This window comes from Herpailurus yagouaroundi, unplaced genomic scaffold (assembly GCF_014898765.1).
Source record: "Herpailurus yagouaroundi ecotype Mexico unplaced genomic scaffold, PumYag 200, whole genome shotgun sequence".
In the NCBI taxonomy this organism is placed as follows: Eukaryota; Metazoa; Chordata; class Mammalia; order Carnivora; family Felidae; genus Herpailurus; species Herpailurus yagouaroundi.
The window spans coordinates 2,481,553-2,497,065 of record NW_024412431.1 but is presented as its reverse complement, the minus strand read 5'-3'; the positions used below and the strand labels follow the sequence as shown (position 1 = coordinate 2,497,065).

The 15,513-nt window shown below is 53.6% G+C and overlaps 1 protein-coding gene across 1 annotated transcript in view; it reads left to right on the top strand.

The window, feature by feature from the left end:
• Positions 1-15,513, top strand: part of COL5A3 (collagen type V alpha 3 chain) — a 34,937-nt gene that overhangs the window by 3,435 nt on the left and 15,989 nt on the right. The window contains exons 2-31 of the mRNA XM_040449641.1: positions 705-866; positions 961-1,150; positions 1,227-1,383; positions 1,976-2,080; positions 2,400-2,555; positions 4,352-4,465; positions 4,582-4,728; positions 5,783-5,830; positions 5,904-5,945; positions 6,260-6,322; positions 6,694-6,768; positions 6,866-6,949; positions 7,132-7,188; positions 7,280-7,333; positions 7,788-7,841; positions 8,410-8,463; positions 8,545-8,598; positions 8,786-8,839; positions 9,183-9,227; positions 9,335-9,388; positions 9,571-9,615; positions 9,776-9,829; positions 9,984-10,028; positions 10,985-11,038; positions 11,133-11,177; positions 11,322-11,375; positions 12,864-12,908; positions 13,025-13,078; positions 13,221-13,328; positions 13,768-13,821. Of these exons, the coding sequence (XP_040305575.1) occupies positions 705-866; positions 961-1,150; positions 1,227-1,383; positions 1,976-2,080; positions 2,400-2,555; positions 4,352-4,465; positions 4,582-4,728; positions 5,783-5,830; positions 5,904-5,945; positions 6,260-6,322; positions 6,694-6,768; positions 6,866-6,949; positions 7,132-7,188; positions 7,280-7,333; positions 7,788-7,841; positions 8,410-8,463; positions 8,545-8,598; positions 8,786-8,839; positions 9,183-9,227; positions 9,335-9,388; positions 9,571-9,615; positions 9,776-9,829; positions 9,984-10,028; positions 10,985-11,038; positions 11,133-11,177; positions 11,322-11,375; positions 12,864-12,908; positions 13,025-13,078; positions 13,221-13,328; positions 13,768-13,821 (2,327 nt within the window). The remainder of the gene's footprint in view (positions 1-704; positions 867-960; positions 1,151-1,226; positions 1,384-1,975; positions 2,081-2,399; positions 2,556-4,351; positions 4,466-4,581; positions 4,729-5,782; positions 5,831-5,903; positions 5,946-6,259; positions 6,323-6,693; positions 6,769-6,865; positions 6,950-7,131; positions 7,189-7,279; positions 7,334-7,787; positions 7,842-8,409; positions 8,464-8,544; positions 8,599-8,785; positions 8,840-9,182; positions 9,228-9,334; positions 9,389-9,570; positions 9,616-9,775; positions 9,830-9,983; positions 10,029-10,984; positions 11,039-11,132; positions 11,178-11,321; positions 11,376-12,863; positions 12,909-13,024; positions 13,079-13,220; positions 13,329-13,767; positions 13,822-15,513) is intronic.

Below are 15,513 nucleotides of genomic sequence, written 5' to 3'. Positions count from 1 at the left end.
AGGGAGGAGGTCAGGAGGGATAGGGTCAGAGGGAGGAGGTCAGGAGGTTATTAGAGAGAGGCAGTCATCAGGAGGAGGTCAGAGAAGGTGATAAAATGGGGAGGTCACAGGTCAGATGGAGGAGACTGGGTTAGGCAGAAAGAGGAGGTCATGGGTGATGGTGATCAAGGAAGGAGGGGGTCAGAAGGAAGAAGTCAGGAGAGGTAGTGGTGAAAGGGAGTAGATCATGGGTGATGATCAGGGAGGAGGAATTCAGAGGAAGTGGCAGTCAAAGGAGGAGGTCAGAGGGAGGAGGTGGGGGAAACACACACTAGGAGCCCCCCCCCCCCAAGCGGGTTTCCCCTGGCAGGGGGCTTCAGGCTGGGAAGCAGCCCCAGGGAGTTGGTGTGGGGGAGAGCAGAGAGGGGGACAGTCTGGCTCTGGGGCTCAGGCCAGGAAGCCTTGATTCATCCCAGAAGTAGGTCAGCTTTTTTTTTTTTCCCCCCCCCAAAACCCCCCCGGGGGGGGGGGGGTGGTGGGGAACAGGAGTCAACAGGCTGACGAGGCTGGAACAGCTGTGGGGTGGTGAGATGGGTCAGGTCCCGCGCCTGCTCCTTCTCTGTGACCCACAAACACCGTGGGGGGCTGAAGCCCCCAAACCTGAGCTACTCACATGGAGTCCTAGATTTGTTTTAACTGCCCTGCACCCCGGCTTCTCTCTACAGCAGACCCTGTGGATGTGCTGAAGGCCCTGGGTGTGCGAGGGGGCCAGGCTGGAGTCTCTGAAGGGCCTGGCTTCTGCCCCCAGAGGGCCCCGGAGGGTGACCGGGCATTCAGGGTTGGCAAGGCCACCACACTTGGGATCCCTACGTGGGAGCTTTTTCCAGGTGAGTCAGTGCAGGAGGGGTTGGGGGGAGTCATCCTGGGAGCATGGGTCTCTGCCAGGCCCTCTAAGCTGCTCCTTTCCCTCTGCCCCTTCAGACGGGCACTTTCCCGAGAACTTTTCCGTGCTGATCACTCTGCGGGGCCAGCCAGCCAACCAATCTGTCCTTCTGTCCATTTATGATGAGGGTGGTGCTCGGCAGCTGGGCCTGGCTCTGGGGCCAGCTCTGGGTCTTCTAGGTGACTCCTTCAGCCCCCTCCCCCAGCAGGTCAACCTCATGGATGGCAGGTGAGTATAGGGAAGGTTGGGGTCCAGAGAGAAGTGGGGTGAGAAGCACCCCCCCACTGAGACTGTCCTCTTGCAGGTGGCACCGTGTGGCAATCAGTGTGGATGGCAGGATGGTGACTCTGGTGGCCGACTGTGAACCTCAGCCCCCCACGTTGGGCCAGGGGCCTCGATTCATTAGCACGGCTGGACTCACTGTGTTGGGAACCCAGGATCTCGGGGAGGAGACTTTTGAGGTAGGGGTTCAGTGGTCGGGGAAACTGAGGCAGGGGACGGGAAGGCGTTTTGGCCAGCTTCACCCCAGGTCCAGGAAGCTGAGGAGAGGGAGTGGAATGCATCGTTGTGCATCTTGTGGTGCGTGAGATTGTAGAGCCACAAAACAACAGTACGCGATAGTGCATACTTGACTCGTGGTAGAATACGGTGGAGACGCGGGACTGTACTGGTTGCTACGATGGTGTGTGACTGTGTGTGGTTGTGATGTGTGTCCCCTCCAGGGGGCCAGGGACCACATTCATCTTGTTCCCCTCCTTATCCCCAATACCTTAAAGGGCACCTGGCACATATTAGGTGTCAGGTGCCTGGGGGCAAAGGAATAAATGTGCCTCTGATGGGACAGGTGTTGTAGGGTATGATTTATGGCTGTGATTTGGTGTGACCGTGACAGAATCTTCCTCCCTCTCAGAGGGATTGTGGGGGCTGTGGTGGGGCCACCCCCTCTTTATACTTATGGGGCCCTGAGTAGAGAAATACCAAGCCTTGGTGCTTGGAATAGGGTGTCAGAGTCAGCCTGTGGCTTTCTTTCCCTGGCCCCCATCCTCTCTCCAGGGAGATATTCAGGAGTTGCTGATAAGTCCAGATCCTCAGGCTGCCTTCCAGGCCTGTGAGCGGTACCTTCCTGGCTGTGACAACCTGGACCCTATAGCCACAGGGGTAAGTGAGGGGTTTGTCCTAAGGTCAGGCTGAATCATCCCTGGATCCAGATCTCAGGAATGAGTGAATTCTGACCCCTACCTGGGACTGAGTGACTCCTGCCCTCAAGAAGGTCCTAGGCATGAGTGGCCTTGGTCTAAGTCACATAACTGAGTGATTCTTGGATCCAGATCGTATGCTTGACCCTAGGTCACAGGACTGAGTGAGCCCTGGGTTCAAAACATGGGACCAATGAGCCATGTGCCAGCATGGTCCCAGATGACTGAGCCATGGGGGCTCCACTGAGGGGCTCTGGACCTGATGGAGGTCCTCTTCCCAGGCCCCCCAGGGTGAGCCAGAAACTCCAGCCCCTCGACGTAAGGGGAAGGGAAAAGGGAAGAAAAAAGGGCGAGGTCGTAAGGGGAAGGGCAGGAAGAAGAAGAAGAACGAGGAGACTTTGACCCCAAGCCTACCTCCTGGCTCCCTGGAGAACCAGGTAAGGGATCTGCAGCCACTCACCTCTGCTCTTTGACTGCCTGACCTCTGGTCTCTGATTCCTACTGACTGCTCGTACCTCATCCAAGTTCTATGCCTTTGGTCTCCAATCCCTGACCTTTGACTTGTCTCAGCTGACAACTATGTGTGGCAGGGGGGCTGGAACTGTCTTATGAGCTTTCTCATCTCTGCTCCCCAATGTCCAGTTTTTGGGGCTGGAGGAAAGGGGCAAACCCAGATGATTACCTTATATTAGGAGGTTCTTGATGGAGGCTACTGCTTAAGGGCAGCAATTAGCTGGAGTGAATAATGGGTTCATTAGTTAGAGTGTCATTGTTTGGGATTGATTGGTCTAGGTAACTGGTGAGGGTTATTCATTGGAGAAGTCTAATTGGGGGGCACTATTTGGCTTTCCTGATAGAGATTGCGGGTTGGGAGGTCACTAAAGGGAGATATTGATTGAGGTTGATGTTTGAGAGGTTCCTAAGTGGGGGTCATTGTTGGAAGTCATTGATAGAGACCACTGTTGGTGTTATTGTTGTCACTGGTTTAGGGTTAATGGGAAGGGGCCATTGATGGGGATTATTAGTTGGGAAGGAAGGTAGGTCATCAGTAGGGGACCACTGATTAGAAGGCACTAGTGGGGTCACCAGTTATAGTCACCAGTTGCAGAAATGACTTTCAGGGGTCATGGATGAGATAATTGGTTTGGGAGTCCCTGATGGATTATTAGTTGGGAAGGCATTGATGGGTCACTGATTAGTGAAATTACTGTTTGGGGTCATTGGTGGGGTAGCAATAGATGGGCTCGCTCATGGTTGCTTGTTGTTGGAGGATCACTGGTTAGGGGAATAATTGATTAGGGGGTCACTGGTAAGGCTTAGTAGTTGAGGGTCTACTGGCTAGTACTTGTTGTGGAGGGGGTCATTGGTTGGGGAGGTCACTGGATGGGAGAGTAAATGGTTGTAGTCATTGACTGCAGGGGCCGCTGATGGATCACTAGTTACAGGAATAACTAGTTATAGGAATAAAGGCCAGTGATGTGAGTTATTAGTTGGAGGGGTCATTGGTTAAGTCCCTTAGTGGGATCATTAGTCAGGGGATATTGATGGGGGTCATTAATTAGGGAGTCACTAATGGGCCCCTGGTTGTAGGAATCATTAGAGGTCATTAATGGGAGATCATTAGCTGGTGAGTCACTGGGTAGGCATCCTTGGTGCAGGCCATTGGTTGGGGGAGAGTCACTGGTCACATTCCATCTGTTCTCACTGATGTACTAACTCAGTGGAGAGAAAGAAATGATCACTTCAGGCCCAGAAAAAGAACCCCTCCCCAACCCCTTCCTCAGGAAGGGCCTGGGCCTCTACTACCCTCTTTGTGCCCTTGACCAAATTTCTCTACAGCTGTCCAGGCCTCTCTAATTGTGGCCTGGCTGGCTGACCACTGAGCTCTGCCTTGGGAGAAGACATGTGGGGTGGGCTTCTTGGAGTCTGGTCCTGAGTACTGGACCTTGACTGTGGTTATCGAGCCAGCCCCACTCTGCCTTCTAGGTCTCCCAGACCTGACCCAGCCTTGCTCTTCTTCCACACAAGAGGCCTCCCCCTGCTGGCGGCTGTCCTGATCCAGTCAGAACACATTTGCCTCCATTGACCAGTCCCAGTCCCCTACCTTATACCTCGCTGATGGTTTTTTGGGGGAGTCCTCCTTTGTTTCCTTCCTCGGACTGGGCATTGCTGGGGGCGGGGGCAGGGTCTAGCTTCCCCTGGGGGACTGATACTTCTTTTGTCCCTGCTGCAGACCTCCCCTGACATCCCCCAAACAGAGACACCAGCTTCAACTTTACCTCCGATTCCCACGCCTTTGGTCATGACCACCACTGTGACTATTGGCCACAATGTCACCATGCTAGAGGTCAGTGGGAAGTGGACAGGGCTGGAAGGGAAGGGGGAAGGGAAAGTCCTGGGAACTGGTGGTGGCAGACAATGAGGACATCAGGGACAAACTTGGGTCTGTCACAATGTTCTCAGGGGCCCCTGGACCCTGACAGTGGAACAGAACTGAGGACCCTGGAGACTAAGTTAGCCAAAGAAGACAAAGAAGGAGGTGGCCCTACCATTGTCCCTGTCTTCCGGGCAGCAGAGCAGCCGTCACAGACTCAGTTCCAGATTTTTTCTGTGAGTCTGAGTATTTGGGTGCGGGGGGGGGGGGGGGCGGGGAGGAAGTCCTGCCTGGAACCACATAGGACCACATTTTCTCTTTTGCCTTCTTTTAATCTTGCCTAGAATGCCTTCCCACCACCCCACTGTAGTTGCTAAATATTATCACTATGCTGATGTGACAGGAACTTCGCGAATGGATGGCTCCGTGTATAGAATTATGCGTTTGGCCTTTAGTCCAAGCGTGATGAGAAACCTCTTGATCAAGCTCATGGAGCCTGATGGGACTTGGAGCTTTAAAAGTTCTTTCTGGCTGCTGAACAGCATATGGACTGTAGGGGGAGCCAGAGAGGCAGCAGGGAAACCAGTGGTCTGTGCAGCAAGAGCCTGGTGACCTGGAGCAAGGTGGTGACAGTGGGGACAGAAAGAAGTGGACAGGTCTGGGCCTGTCTTACTACTGGAGATGGAGAAAGAGGCGAGGATGACTTAGCCGATGCATGGTGGCACCTTTGAACAAGATGGGGACGCCTAAAGGAAGAGCGGGTGGAAAGCATCAAGGGTCCCATTTTGGATGTGCTAAACTGGCAACCCCTGCTTGGCATCCAAATGGAGATGCCAAGTGGGTGATTGTTTAGAAGATTCTGGAGTTCAAGGGACATGGTCTAGGCTGGAGATAAAGACTTGGGAACCATCAACCGGAGGGATGCTACCTTTAGCCAAGGGATTGGACAAGATTGCTTCGGAAAATAGTGCAGACTGGGAAGGGTGCCAGGTTCTAGCCTTGGTATTGGGCAAGGGAGGAGGGGAATGCTCATAGCCAACCTACCCTGAGGGCTTGTTATGTGTCGACCATTGTTTTAATTTATTCTTCTTCCTGGGGGACATACACTGTTATCATTTGCCTACTGACTCTGCAGGTGAGGCCATAGGAGTCGAAGAAGTTGTTCCCCGTCACCGGATAGTGAGAGGCAGCTCCAGGATTAGGACCCCACAGCACACCCTGAAGTTCATGCTCTTCTTCTTGACCATGGTCAGGGCTCACGTGTCTTTTCTGTTCATTCCCCTGCCCCAGGGTGCTGGAGAGAAGGGAGCAAAAGGGGAACCAGCAGTGATTGAACAGGTGAGGGGCCTGGGGCTAGGAGGAGGTGGAGAGGTCTGGGCTAGAACGGGGGTCACACTCATTTCTCCCTCAGGGACAGAAGTTTGAGGGACCTCCAGGAGCCCCAGGACCCCGAGTGAGTGATGGCTACACCCCCCTCTTCCTTTCTATTCTAGTTGGGGTATTTGAGACCCGGGGGTGGAGGGTTGAGGTGTAACATTGCCATATCATTAAAAGATTATTGCATATTTGAGGCTCAAAGGGTGAATCAAAATAGGGGTTGGGATGTAAAGTTGGGGGGTGGCATGGGTCAATATAGTACTGAGGGGCCAGGAATGGCTCAGTGATGGGTAAGGAGGTCTGCATGGGGTCAGAGTCTGTGGTGGGTCAGAAGTTGGCCTGGCTCGAGCTTTGCACTCCTTATGAACCTCTGTTCTCTGTCCCCAACAGGGGGTGGTCGGCCCCTCAGGCCCTCCCGGCCCCCCAGGATTCCCTGGAGACCCTGGTCTACCGGTAAGAGACTCCCTCTGGGTTGTATCCTTTTGGGGGGGGTGAGGTTTTGGGCCATGTGGCTGAAGGTGGGCACGTGTATGTCTGAACATGGATCTGGGAGGCAGGGACTGAGGACACCACACTGAAGCTGGCACTGGCCCCACTTGCTCATCTCTCTTTCCATCTGTGAATTGTCACTCTGGTCCATGTCCTGTCTCTGGGGGTATATCCCCTGCTTTTCTCCTTCCATCTGTCTCTATCCCTGAGTGTCCTTCATCTCTGTCTTTCTCCCTATGTCTCTGTCTCTCCCCTCTCCCCCTCTATCTCTATCTCTCATCTCTGTCTGTCTATCTCTCTGCCTCCATCCCCCTCTGTGTCTCTCCCTCTCTCAGGGTCCTGCTGGCCTCCCCGGAATCCCTGGCATCGATGGGATCCGGGGTCTACCAGGCACTGTGATCATGATGCCGGTAAGAGGGGGATAGGGTAGCACATCCTTGGGGGGTGTAGTCCTGACCCAGGAGGGGCCTCTCCTTGGGCCCCCCCTCATGACTAGCTGCCCCCTAGTTCCAGTTTGCAAGCAGCTCCCTCAAAGGACCCCCAGTCTCCTTCCAGCAAGCCCAGGCGCAGGCAGTCCTGCAACAGGCTCAGGTGAGTGGAAGATAATCAGGGGACCAACGGGGGGTAATGGGAGGACATTGAGGGAATGACAGAGATGGGCATAGTGGAGGCTAGTTGGGGGGCAGGTGGATGTTTGTCTCCTGAAGATGCTCTTTTGGAGGGTGTTGGGGTTTTGTGGGAGACCTGAGGATCTGTTTCCCCCATCTTTCCAGCTGTCTATGAAAGGTCCTCCTGGCCCGGTGGGGCTCACTGGGCGCCCAGGCCCTGTGGTGAGTAAGGAGACTGTACAGAGGAGGGGGACACATCAGTGGAGAAGGGCAACCTCCCTCTAATTCCATTTCCCCATCTCTTTCCTCCAAGGGTCTCCCTGGGTATCCCGGTCAGAAAGGAGAGATGGGAGAAATGGGGCCACAGGTGAGACTGGGGGATGGGGCCAGGATTGGAGGGGAAGGGTCTTCTCCCGGAGCCACAGGATAAAGTGCTGTTTGAGGACAATGACAAAGGGGCTGAGGACACCTTTGCAGTTGCTGCCCTTCCTAGAGAATGATTAAAAATAAGTCCTTTCTGGGGCGCCTGGGTGGCGCAGTCGGTTAAGCGTCCGACTTCAGCCAGGTCACGATCTCGCGATCTCGCGGGATCTCGTGATCTCGCGGTCCGTGAGTTCGAGCCCCGCGTCGGGCTCTGGGCTGATGGCTCGGAGCCTGGAGCCTGTTTCCGATTCTGTGTCTCCCTCTCTCTCTGCCCCTCCCCCGTTCATGCTCTGTCTCTCTCTGTCCCCAAAATAAATAAACGTTGAAAAAAAAATTAAAAAAAAAATAAGTCCTTTCTCCTTCTTGTTCTCCTTTTTCTTCCTCCTTTTCTCTCCTAGGGTCCCCGAGGCCTTCAGGGACCTCTTGGGCCCCCTGGCCGGGAGGGAAAGATGGTGAGTAACTCATAAGTCTTTAGGCCATCCCTCATCTATCCCTCAACACCCAACAGGAGTCTTGGCTCCGTGCCCGCAGGGTCTGCTGGTGTCATTGGTGGGATAAGGGCACCGAGGACGGAGAATGGCAGCTCCACTGAGTTTGTCACAAAGGGATCTGGTCAGGTCACAGAGCCAAGGAGGACTTTCTAGAGAGAATGATGCTTGAACTGAGGTCTGAGGTATAACCAAGTAAACAGGAGAGGAAGGGCATTCCAGTAGAAGGAACAGCATGCGCAAAAGAAAAGACTGGTATACTGAGGGAGATGATGAGCAAGATAATTCCAGACAATTGTTAAATGCAGCGGGAAATGAAGAACTGGGACAATTAATGGAGACTGGAGATTTTAATTTTTGTGATCCTGGTGATGTGCACTTGGGGAAAGGGCCTGGAGATAAAGAACAGTGGACGGGTTTGAGATGTGTTTGGGAAGTTAAACTGATACACAGAGAATCCCCCAGGATTCTTCATGAGGGAGGAGCTCAACAGACAGCGATGGGTGTCGTGATGTTGTCACCTCCCTGACAGGGCCGCTCTGGAGCAGATGGGGCCCGGGGCCTCCCAGGGGACACAGGACCTAAGGTAGGTGATAAGGTCAGGTTCGGGACTTAGAGGGACGGTTGGGTCGAGGATTCGGGGTTCAGGCGGTGTCTCTTTGTGCAGGGTGATCGGGGCTTTGACGGCCTGCCAGGGCTGCCTGGTGAGAAGGGCCAAAGGGTGAGTGTGTGAGGCCCCTCCTGCATGTCAAGCCTCCTAGTATTCAGGATGCCCTCCCCACCCCCAGGGTCAGAATCCCCATCCCCATATCCGAGCTCTCATTCCTGTGCCGCATGTCCTTCCCTGGGAGGCTGGTCTCTACCCTCACATCTCCACTCTGAACGCCCCCCCCCCCTCCTAACTCCAGGGTGACTTTGGCCATGTGGGGCAACCTGGCCCCCCAGGAGAGGATGGTGAGAAGGTAAGTTTGGGGAAGAGAGGGAATGGTTTAGAGTGAGAGTCAGAGAGGAATGGAGTCTTCAGGGGCCGGGATGAGAGGTGAGGGTCTGTGCTGGAGGGCCAGGATCCTCAGTGGGGCTCAAAAAGGTGGACTGAGGGCTGGGAGCTAGTACCAGAGTTGGTAGGTGGGACTCAGGTTTGGGGTCAGGGGCCCGAACTGAATCACGTGTGCTCAGTCTGTTGGTTACTGCCTTACACTCTGGCTCTGGGATCCCCTGGAAGAGGTGCCCAGATGAGGGAAGGTGGTTTTCTGAGGGTTATACTCCCCACCCCCCCCTCACCGAGTGATGAATGCTTTCCCACAGGGAGCAGAGGGACCTCCGGGGCCCACAGGCCAGGCTGGGGAACCGGTGAGTACCAGGGCTCTCAGGCCCCTTTGCCTGGCCCAGGGGAGGGAGCCAGGACTCACGGGGCCTCCGAGCAGGGGTGCTGGAATAATGCTCCTACCTCCTTGCAGGGCCCCCGAGGACTGATCGGCCCTAGAGGCTCCCCTGGTCCCCTGGGACGCCCGGTGAGACTGTCGCTATCTGTCCACCTCTCTGCTTGTCTTCCTCTCACCTCTGTCTCCTCTGCGTGCCCATTTCTGTTACCTGATTTCGCTGCCTGCTCATCTTCCCACCTGTACCTCTCGGTGTCTCAGACTCAGGCTCCTGTGTGGTGTCTGCCCGGGTCTCACACCCTCTCCTCCCCCAGGGTGTACTTGGGATTGATGGTGCTCCGGGAGCCAAGGGAAATGTGGTACGTGTCCCGCCTTCTGACCCCTAGCGCTTTCTGATGCGCTGACCCCGTGGCCATCTGTCCATATCCCTGTGCACTCCCCTGGCCCCCTTGTCAATTTCACTGGCACCTCCACGCTGGGGTCCCTTCCAGAGTCACAGCACCCCCACTTTCTCCCCAGGGTCCTCCCGGAGAACCAGGCCCTCCAGGACAGCAGGGAAATCCTGGATCCCAGGTTTGAGCTATCGATTTCAATAACCGGGGTTTGACAGTAGTCGGCCATGGTCATAGACCCCTCCCAGCCTCCCCACTCCCCAGCTCATTGCTCATTTCTCATGTCTTCCTTCACCTTCCTTTTTTTTTTTTTTTTTCTTTCTTTATGTCCCCAGGGACTCCCTGGCCCCCAGGGACCCATTGGCACTCCTGGGGAGAAGGTGAGTGACAACCCCATCTACCACCACCTTCTCCTGTCTTCTTCCTTCAATTCTGCTGCAGGAAAAGCTTCCCCCCAGGGCCCTGTGGTTAGCCCTGGATAACGGTGAATCGCAACAATCCTTCAGCAAGCTGAGAGTTTAAAAAAAAAAAAAAAAATCACTGACGGGAAAGGGTTGATTGGGGGAAACAGAAATAAGGGCACATTGTCAGGATTTAGGGGAACTCACAGAAGCCACCGTCATCAAAAATATTAGCGAGATCCATGGGCCAGGAAGGCCTTTCTCTGGGGTCCTGTGGTGTCATCTTTATTCCCCGGCACATGTGTTCCCTCTCCCTCAGCAGACAGGCTTTTTCCTGCACGTGTCTCTGTCCACCCCCCCCCCCCCGCCAGTCCCGTTTCTGCACGATTTGTCACCATTTCAGCCCCCAGCTCCGCATGGCCTTATAGTTTCTTTACCTAAACCCACCTGATCATAGTTTCTATGAAGTGAGACGTCGCTTACCTCAAATTCTCAGAAGAAAATGATTGGTTTAGTTGGACCCAGTGCCCGCCTCTGGACCTATCAACTATTCGCAGAACACAGGGGTCACCTCGTGCCTGCCTAGGCCCACCCCTCTCGGATGAAGGTGGAGGCACTTCTAAAGAAAGGGGTATTGCTGAAGAATCCCCCAGCCCAACGTGTTCCTCCCCCTGTTTTTACCTCCTTTGTCTCCACTCTCCCAGGAGTGAAGGATTTCTGAGGCTCAGAGAGGGAAAGGGGCTGGCCCGGGGTCGCTCAGTAAGACTGGGCAGAGCCAGGGAGAGGTTTCGTGGCCTGTGGGCTGTGCTTGTTATGTGACCTTGATGTCTGAGCTGTGACCTTGATGTACTGTGCTGCATGTCTGAGTAGGGCTGTTCTTGGTGGGATGCCAGACTGAGACTCTGTGTCTCTCCCTACTGTTCATCTTCTTTCAGGGCCCCCCTGGAAACCCAGGTATTCCAGGCATTCAAGGATCTGATGGCCCTCCGGTGAGAAGTGGGTGCTGGCAGAAGGAGGAGGGCGAAGGGGGAGGCTTGGGAATTTGGATGGCAAATCCAGGTCCCTGACAACTTCTTTCCCCAGGGTCACCCAGGCCATGAGGGTCCCACAGGAGAGAAAGGGGCCCAGGTGAGTGGCCTGGAGAGAGGCCGGGTTGGGGATGAGGGTTGGTAGGGCAGGGCCAGGGGTCAGGGGCTCATGAGGAGAGGAACGAGGGCACTGGTAACATGGAGGGGGAAGGACAGGACGGCACTGATCTTATCTCCATCCCAGGGTCCACCAGGGTCAGCAGGACCCCCGGGCTATCCTGGACCTCGGGGTGTGAAGGTAGGTGATGCTTGGGGCGCATAAGTAGGGGTGATTCATTGGCATGAGCTCCAGGGAACCAGCTTCATGGTAAACCTGTGCACATGTGCTGAGAGGTATCGATCTGCAGGAAAGGCGTGGTGGGAGTGGGGTTTCAATCTGAGTGACAATAGGTAGAAATGTGTGTGTTACCTGGAGCTGAACAGCCAAAGGGAGGTACCGTCATGTAGTTGTCACCTTGTAACTGAGAATAGTTAGGCCCATGAAGGGCCTAAGCTCAGTCCAGGTCAGCACTCTGTAGTGAAGCAGACAGTTTATGTCTTACCTCAAGCCCAGGGCCATATGATCTTCAAGCACAGAAATGCTGGGATAAGCCAAGAGCCGTACTGTTGACCGAAGGCAGGGACGTTGGACTTCACATTTGTATGAGTCCAGTCACGTTGTAGCCAAGTACGGTACCTGTGGTCTGAGAACAGAGTTTGGCGGTAGCCAAGAGGCAACTTGTCACATTTTTGCACTGGAGGTAAGCTCAGTTATCTCCGAGCCAAGGAGGTGGTTCTATTGCAGCTGGCCACAGAGTCCTATGGGTGGCCAAAGTCAGAGTTATGTTGTAACCAGCCATAATTATAGAGAGCAAGTTGAAGGCCATGTTGTAGCTGAGTCTAGTTTCGTTGTAGCCAGGGTCAGAGAATCACGGTAGCCAAGCTTGGTTACACTGCAGTCAAAGGAATTGCCCGGAGGCAGGCGAGGGTCAAAATACTTCTACTGTATTCAAGTACAACTTCATTGTCGTCTTTGAGCTCAGTTAAACCTTGTGTTTCTGCGGCTGGAGACGGTCATGCTATCGTCAAAACACAGTTATGTTGTATCCAAGTGCAATTTCATTACAGTCTCTGAGCTCAGTTACATGTGTCTTTCTGTGGCTGGAGACAGTCATGCTATTGTCAAAACACAGTTAGGCTGTATCCAAGTGCAATTTCTTTATAGTCTCTGAGCTCAGTCACATTGTAGCCAAGTGCAGTTTTCACTGCAACCCAAGCCCGGGGTTTGGGCACCTGGGCTTGAACTGAGCAGCCTTGGTGTAGCTAAGCACAGACTGGCTTTGTTGCCAGGCACAGAGTCGCATTGTGGCCAGCACAATGGGGAACATTCCTTTGCCTTTAGAATGAGACTGGGGCCTGGAATGTTCATCCTCATTCTCCTGCCAGAAGGAACTGTGGACACTGTGTCCCCGGGAGATTGGAATCAATTACTCGGAAATTTGGCCTTCCCTGCACACCCCCACACAGATGACCTTGGGAGGCTGCCAGTGGGAAGAGGGGCGGAGAGGCAGCCTCTTGCACACCACACTAGCAAGGCTTTGGAGAAGGGTCATTTCCTCTGAGGCTGCCCCCTTCCACTCGTGTCCAATATCCTTTTGGGTCTGTCCTGACTGTTTTGCGACAGGGAACTGAGTTGGAAGGCCCTTCTGAAGCAGGAGAGGGACTGGAGGTCTCTTTTGTTTTTCAGGGTACCTCTGGCAACCGTGGCCTCCAGGGGGAGAAAGGAGAGAAGGTGAGAAGGAAGGGGATTCCTGGTTGAGGGGAGCCCTAATAACGGGCTTCTGGTTGTGTCCCTTCCCTGAAACCCTGACCTCTGACCTCTGACCTCTAACACTCTCTCTCCCCCAGGGAGAGGATGGCTTCCCAGGCTTCAAGGGCGATGGGGGGCTTAAAGGAGATCGGGTAAGATGATTTCCAGATGAGGGATCTAGTGGTTCTGGGGAGCTTGGGGAAGACATTGGTGGGGGTGGGGGTGCTGGGGCTAAGACAGGGAGCTGGAGGCGGCCGGAGTGACACAGGGCCTGATACCGCCTTTCTATTGCAGGGACCCCCCGGGCCCCCCGGTCCTCGGGGAGAAGATGGTCCCGAAGGGCTGAAGGGGCAGGAGGGGCTGGCCGGCGAGGAGGGGCCCCCAGGCTCAGCTGGGGAGAAGGTGAATGGACCGTGGTCACCTTCTCTCCAGTCTACCCTCCAGCTTCCCATCCTGCAGCGAAGGTGTTCCCTGGCCCTTTGCCTTCTGCCCTTGGCTGTTTTGTCTCCAGCCTCAGGAGACTGCTACCTCGCTGTCTCTGATTCCTTCACTCAGCATGATAGAGAAATTGCACATACTACATTATCTGATTTTTATCCCCACCGCAGGCGACGGGCATTTTTACCCCCATTTTGCAGACAAAGAAACTGAGGTTCGCAACAGAATTGAATGGAATGAGTTGCCCAAAGACATGCCTGTAGCAGCCAGGAGCCAAGACTTGAACTCACGTTTCCCTGAATTCTACGCTGTCGTCCCCGCCCCCCTGTCCCAGCCATCCTGCCCTTTCTTTCCTGATCCTCAGGGTTCAACTCCTGACCTTTGTCCCATAATTTCTCTGCAGGGCAAGCTGGGGTTGCCAGGTCTCCCAGGTTACCCAGGACGTCCAGGCCCTAAGGTAAGAAGCTAAGGGGTTAGGGGTGGGCAAGGGCAGGACTCAGAGACTAATCAGCATCTGGAGGGCCAGGCTGTGGTCTGGGGGACTGAGCCATCCACCCCACGGGTCACTGAGAGACGGCGAAGACGTGAGCTTTCGCATCAGACTTGGGTTCAGATACCGACCCCTTACCTGCTAAGTGACCTTGGTCAAGTCTCTTGAACCCACTTGCTTGTTGCAAAATGGAGATCCTGTATTTGTCTCATCAACTTGATTATAGTAACATTGATAATTTTGGTAATCAAACTATAGGATCCTTCTTATTTGGTGTGATTGAGGTTGGTTCAAAGTCAGTAAGGAGGAGAATCACAAAAAATACACATCTGACCTCTCTCTCCTCCCTCTCTGCCCCTCCCCCACTCATGTTCACGCACACACTCTCTCTCTCTCTCAAGATAAATAAACTAAAAAAACAACACACACACACAAAACAGAAATGGCCTCCTAAATGGCTCAGTCAGTGAAGCGTCTGACTCTTGATATTGGCTCAGGTCATGACCTCATAGTTTGTGAGATCGAGCCCCACATCGGGCTCTGTGCTGACAGTGTGGAGCCTGCTTGGGATTCTTTCTTTCCCTCTCTCTCTCTCTCTTTCCTCCTTCCCCTTCCCTGCTCCTGCTCTCTCTCTCTCTCTCTCTTTCAAAATAAATAAACTTTAAAAAATACATATTTGACATATCTTGAATTATAACATATTAAAATGCACTTATATAAAATGTACATTTGTTTTGCCAATGTTTTGATGGATGAGGCTGCTGATTAGACATGTATTTCTGCCTAAACCACACCCTCATTACATCACTGATGATTTATATTGTGGGTTTATATAAAATGAAGCAGAAACTTGGACACTTGGGAAGAGAGCTGAGTGCAGAATCCTTCCAGAGTGCCACAGTTTGTCATTTCCATCTGGCAGTCATCTTATGCGTGCCTAATTTGACAGTGACTTTTTTTTTTCAGTGACTTCCCTCTCTATAGCGAGTCTTTTCCATTTGACTTAGGTTCAATAGATGTCTTTTTTTTTTTTCCATTCTTCATTCCATCCGTTGTTGTAAAAACGTTCACTGAGTCACATGACTCCGAGAGCAAGGGCAACTGACATAAAACGATTTGGGAGGAAACTCAAGGCACCGTAACTTAGAATAGAACTCAATCTGCTGGAGGGGCGCCTGGGTGGCGCAGTCGGTTGGGCGTCCGACTTCAGCCAGGTCACGATCTCGCGGTCCGGGAGTTCGAGCCCCGCGTCGGGCTCTGGGCTGATGGCTCAGAGCCTGGATGGAGCCTGTTTCCGATTCTGTGTCTCCCTCTCTCTCTGCCCCTCCCCCGTTCATGCTCTGTCTCTCTCTGTCCCAAAAATAAATAAACGTTGAAAAAAAAAAATAAATAAATAAAAAAAAAAAAAAAAGAACTCAATCTCCTGGAGCAGAAGTTCATGGGAGTTAGAGCAAAGCCTCCTAGCCACGACCAGTCTGTGTGTTTTGGGTATCGCGTGCTACACGGCAGAAGGCATGGTGTGTTGGTTGAGTTGAGATGCCTTAGCCAGTGTCAGGGTCTTAGCGCTGTAACAAAAATACTTTAGATGGTGGTGGGGGGGGGGGGGGGCCCGCCTGAAACAACAGAAATTTATTTCTCACAGTTTTGGATGCTAGAAGT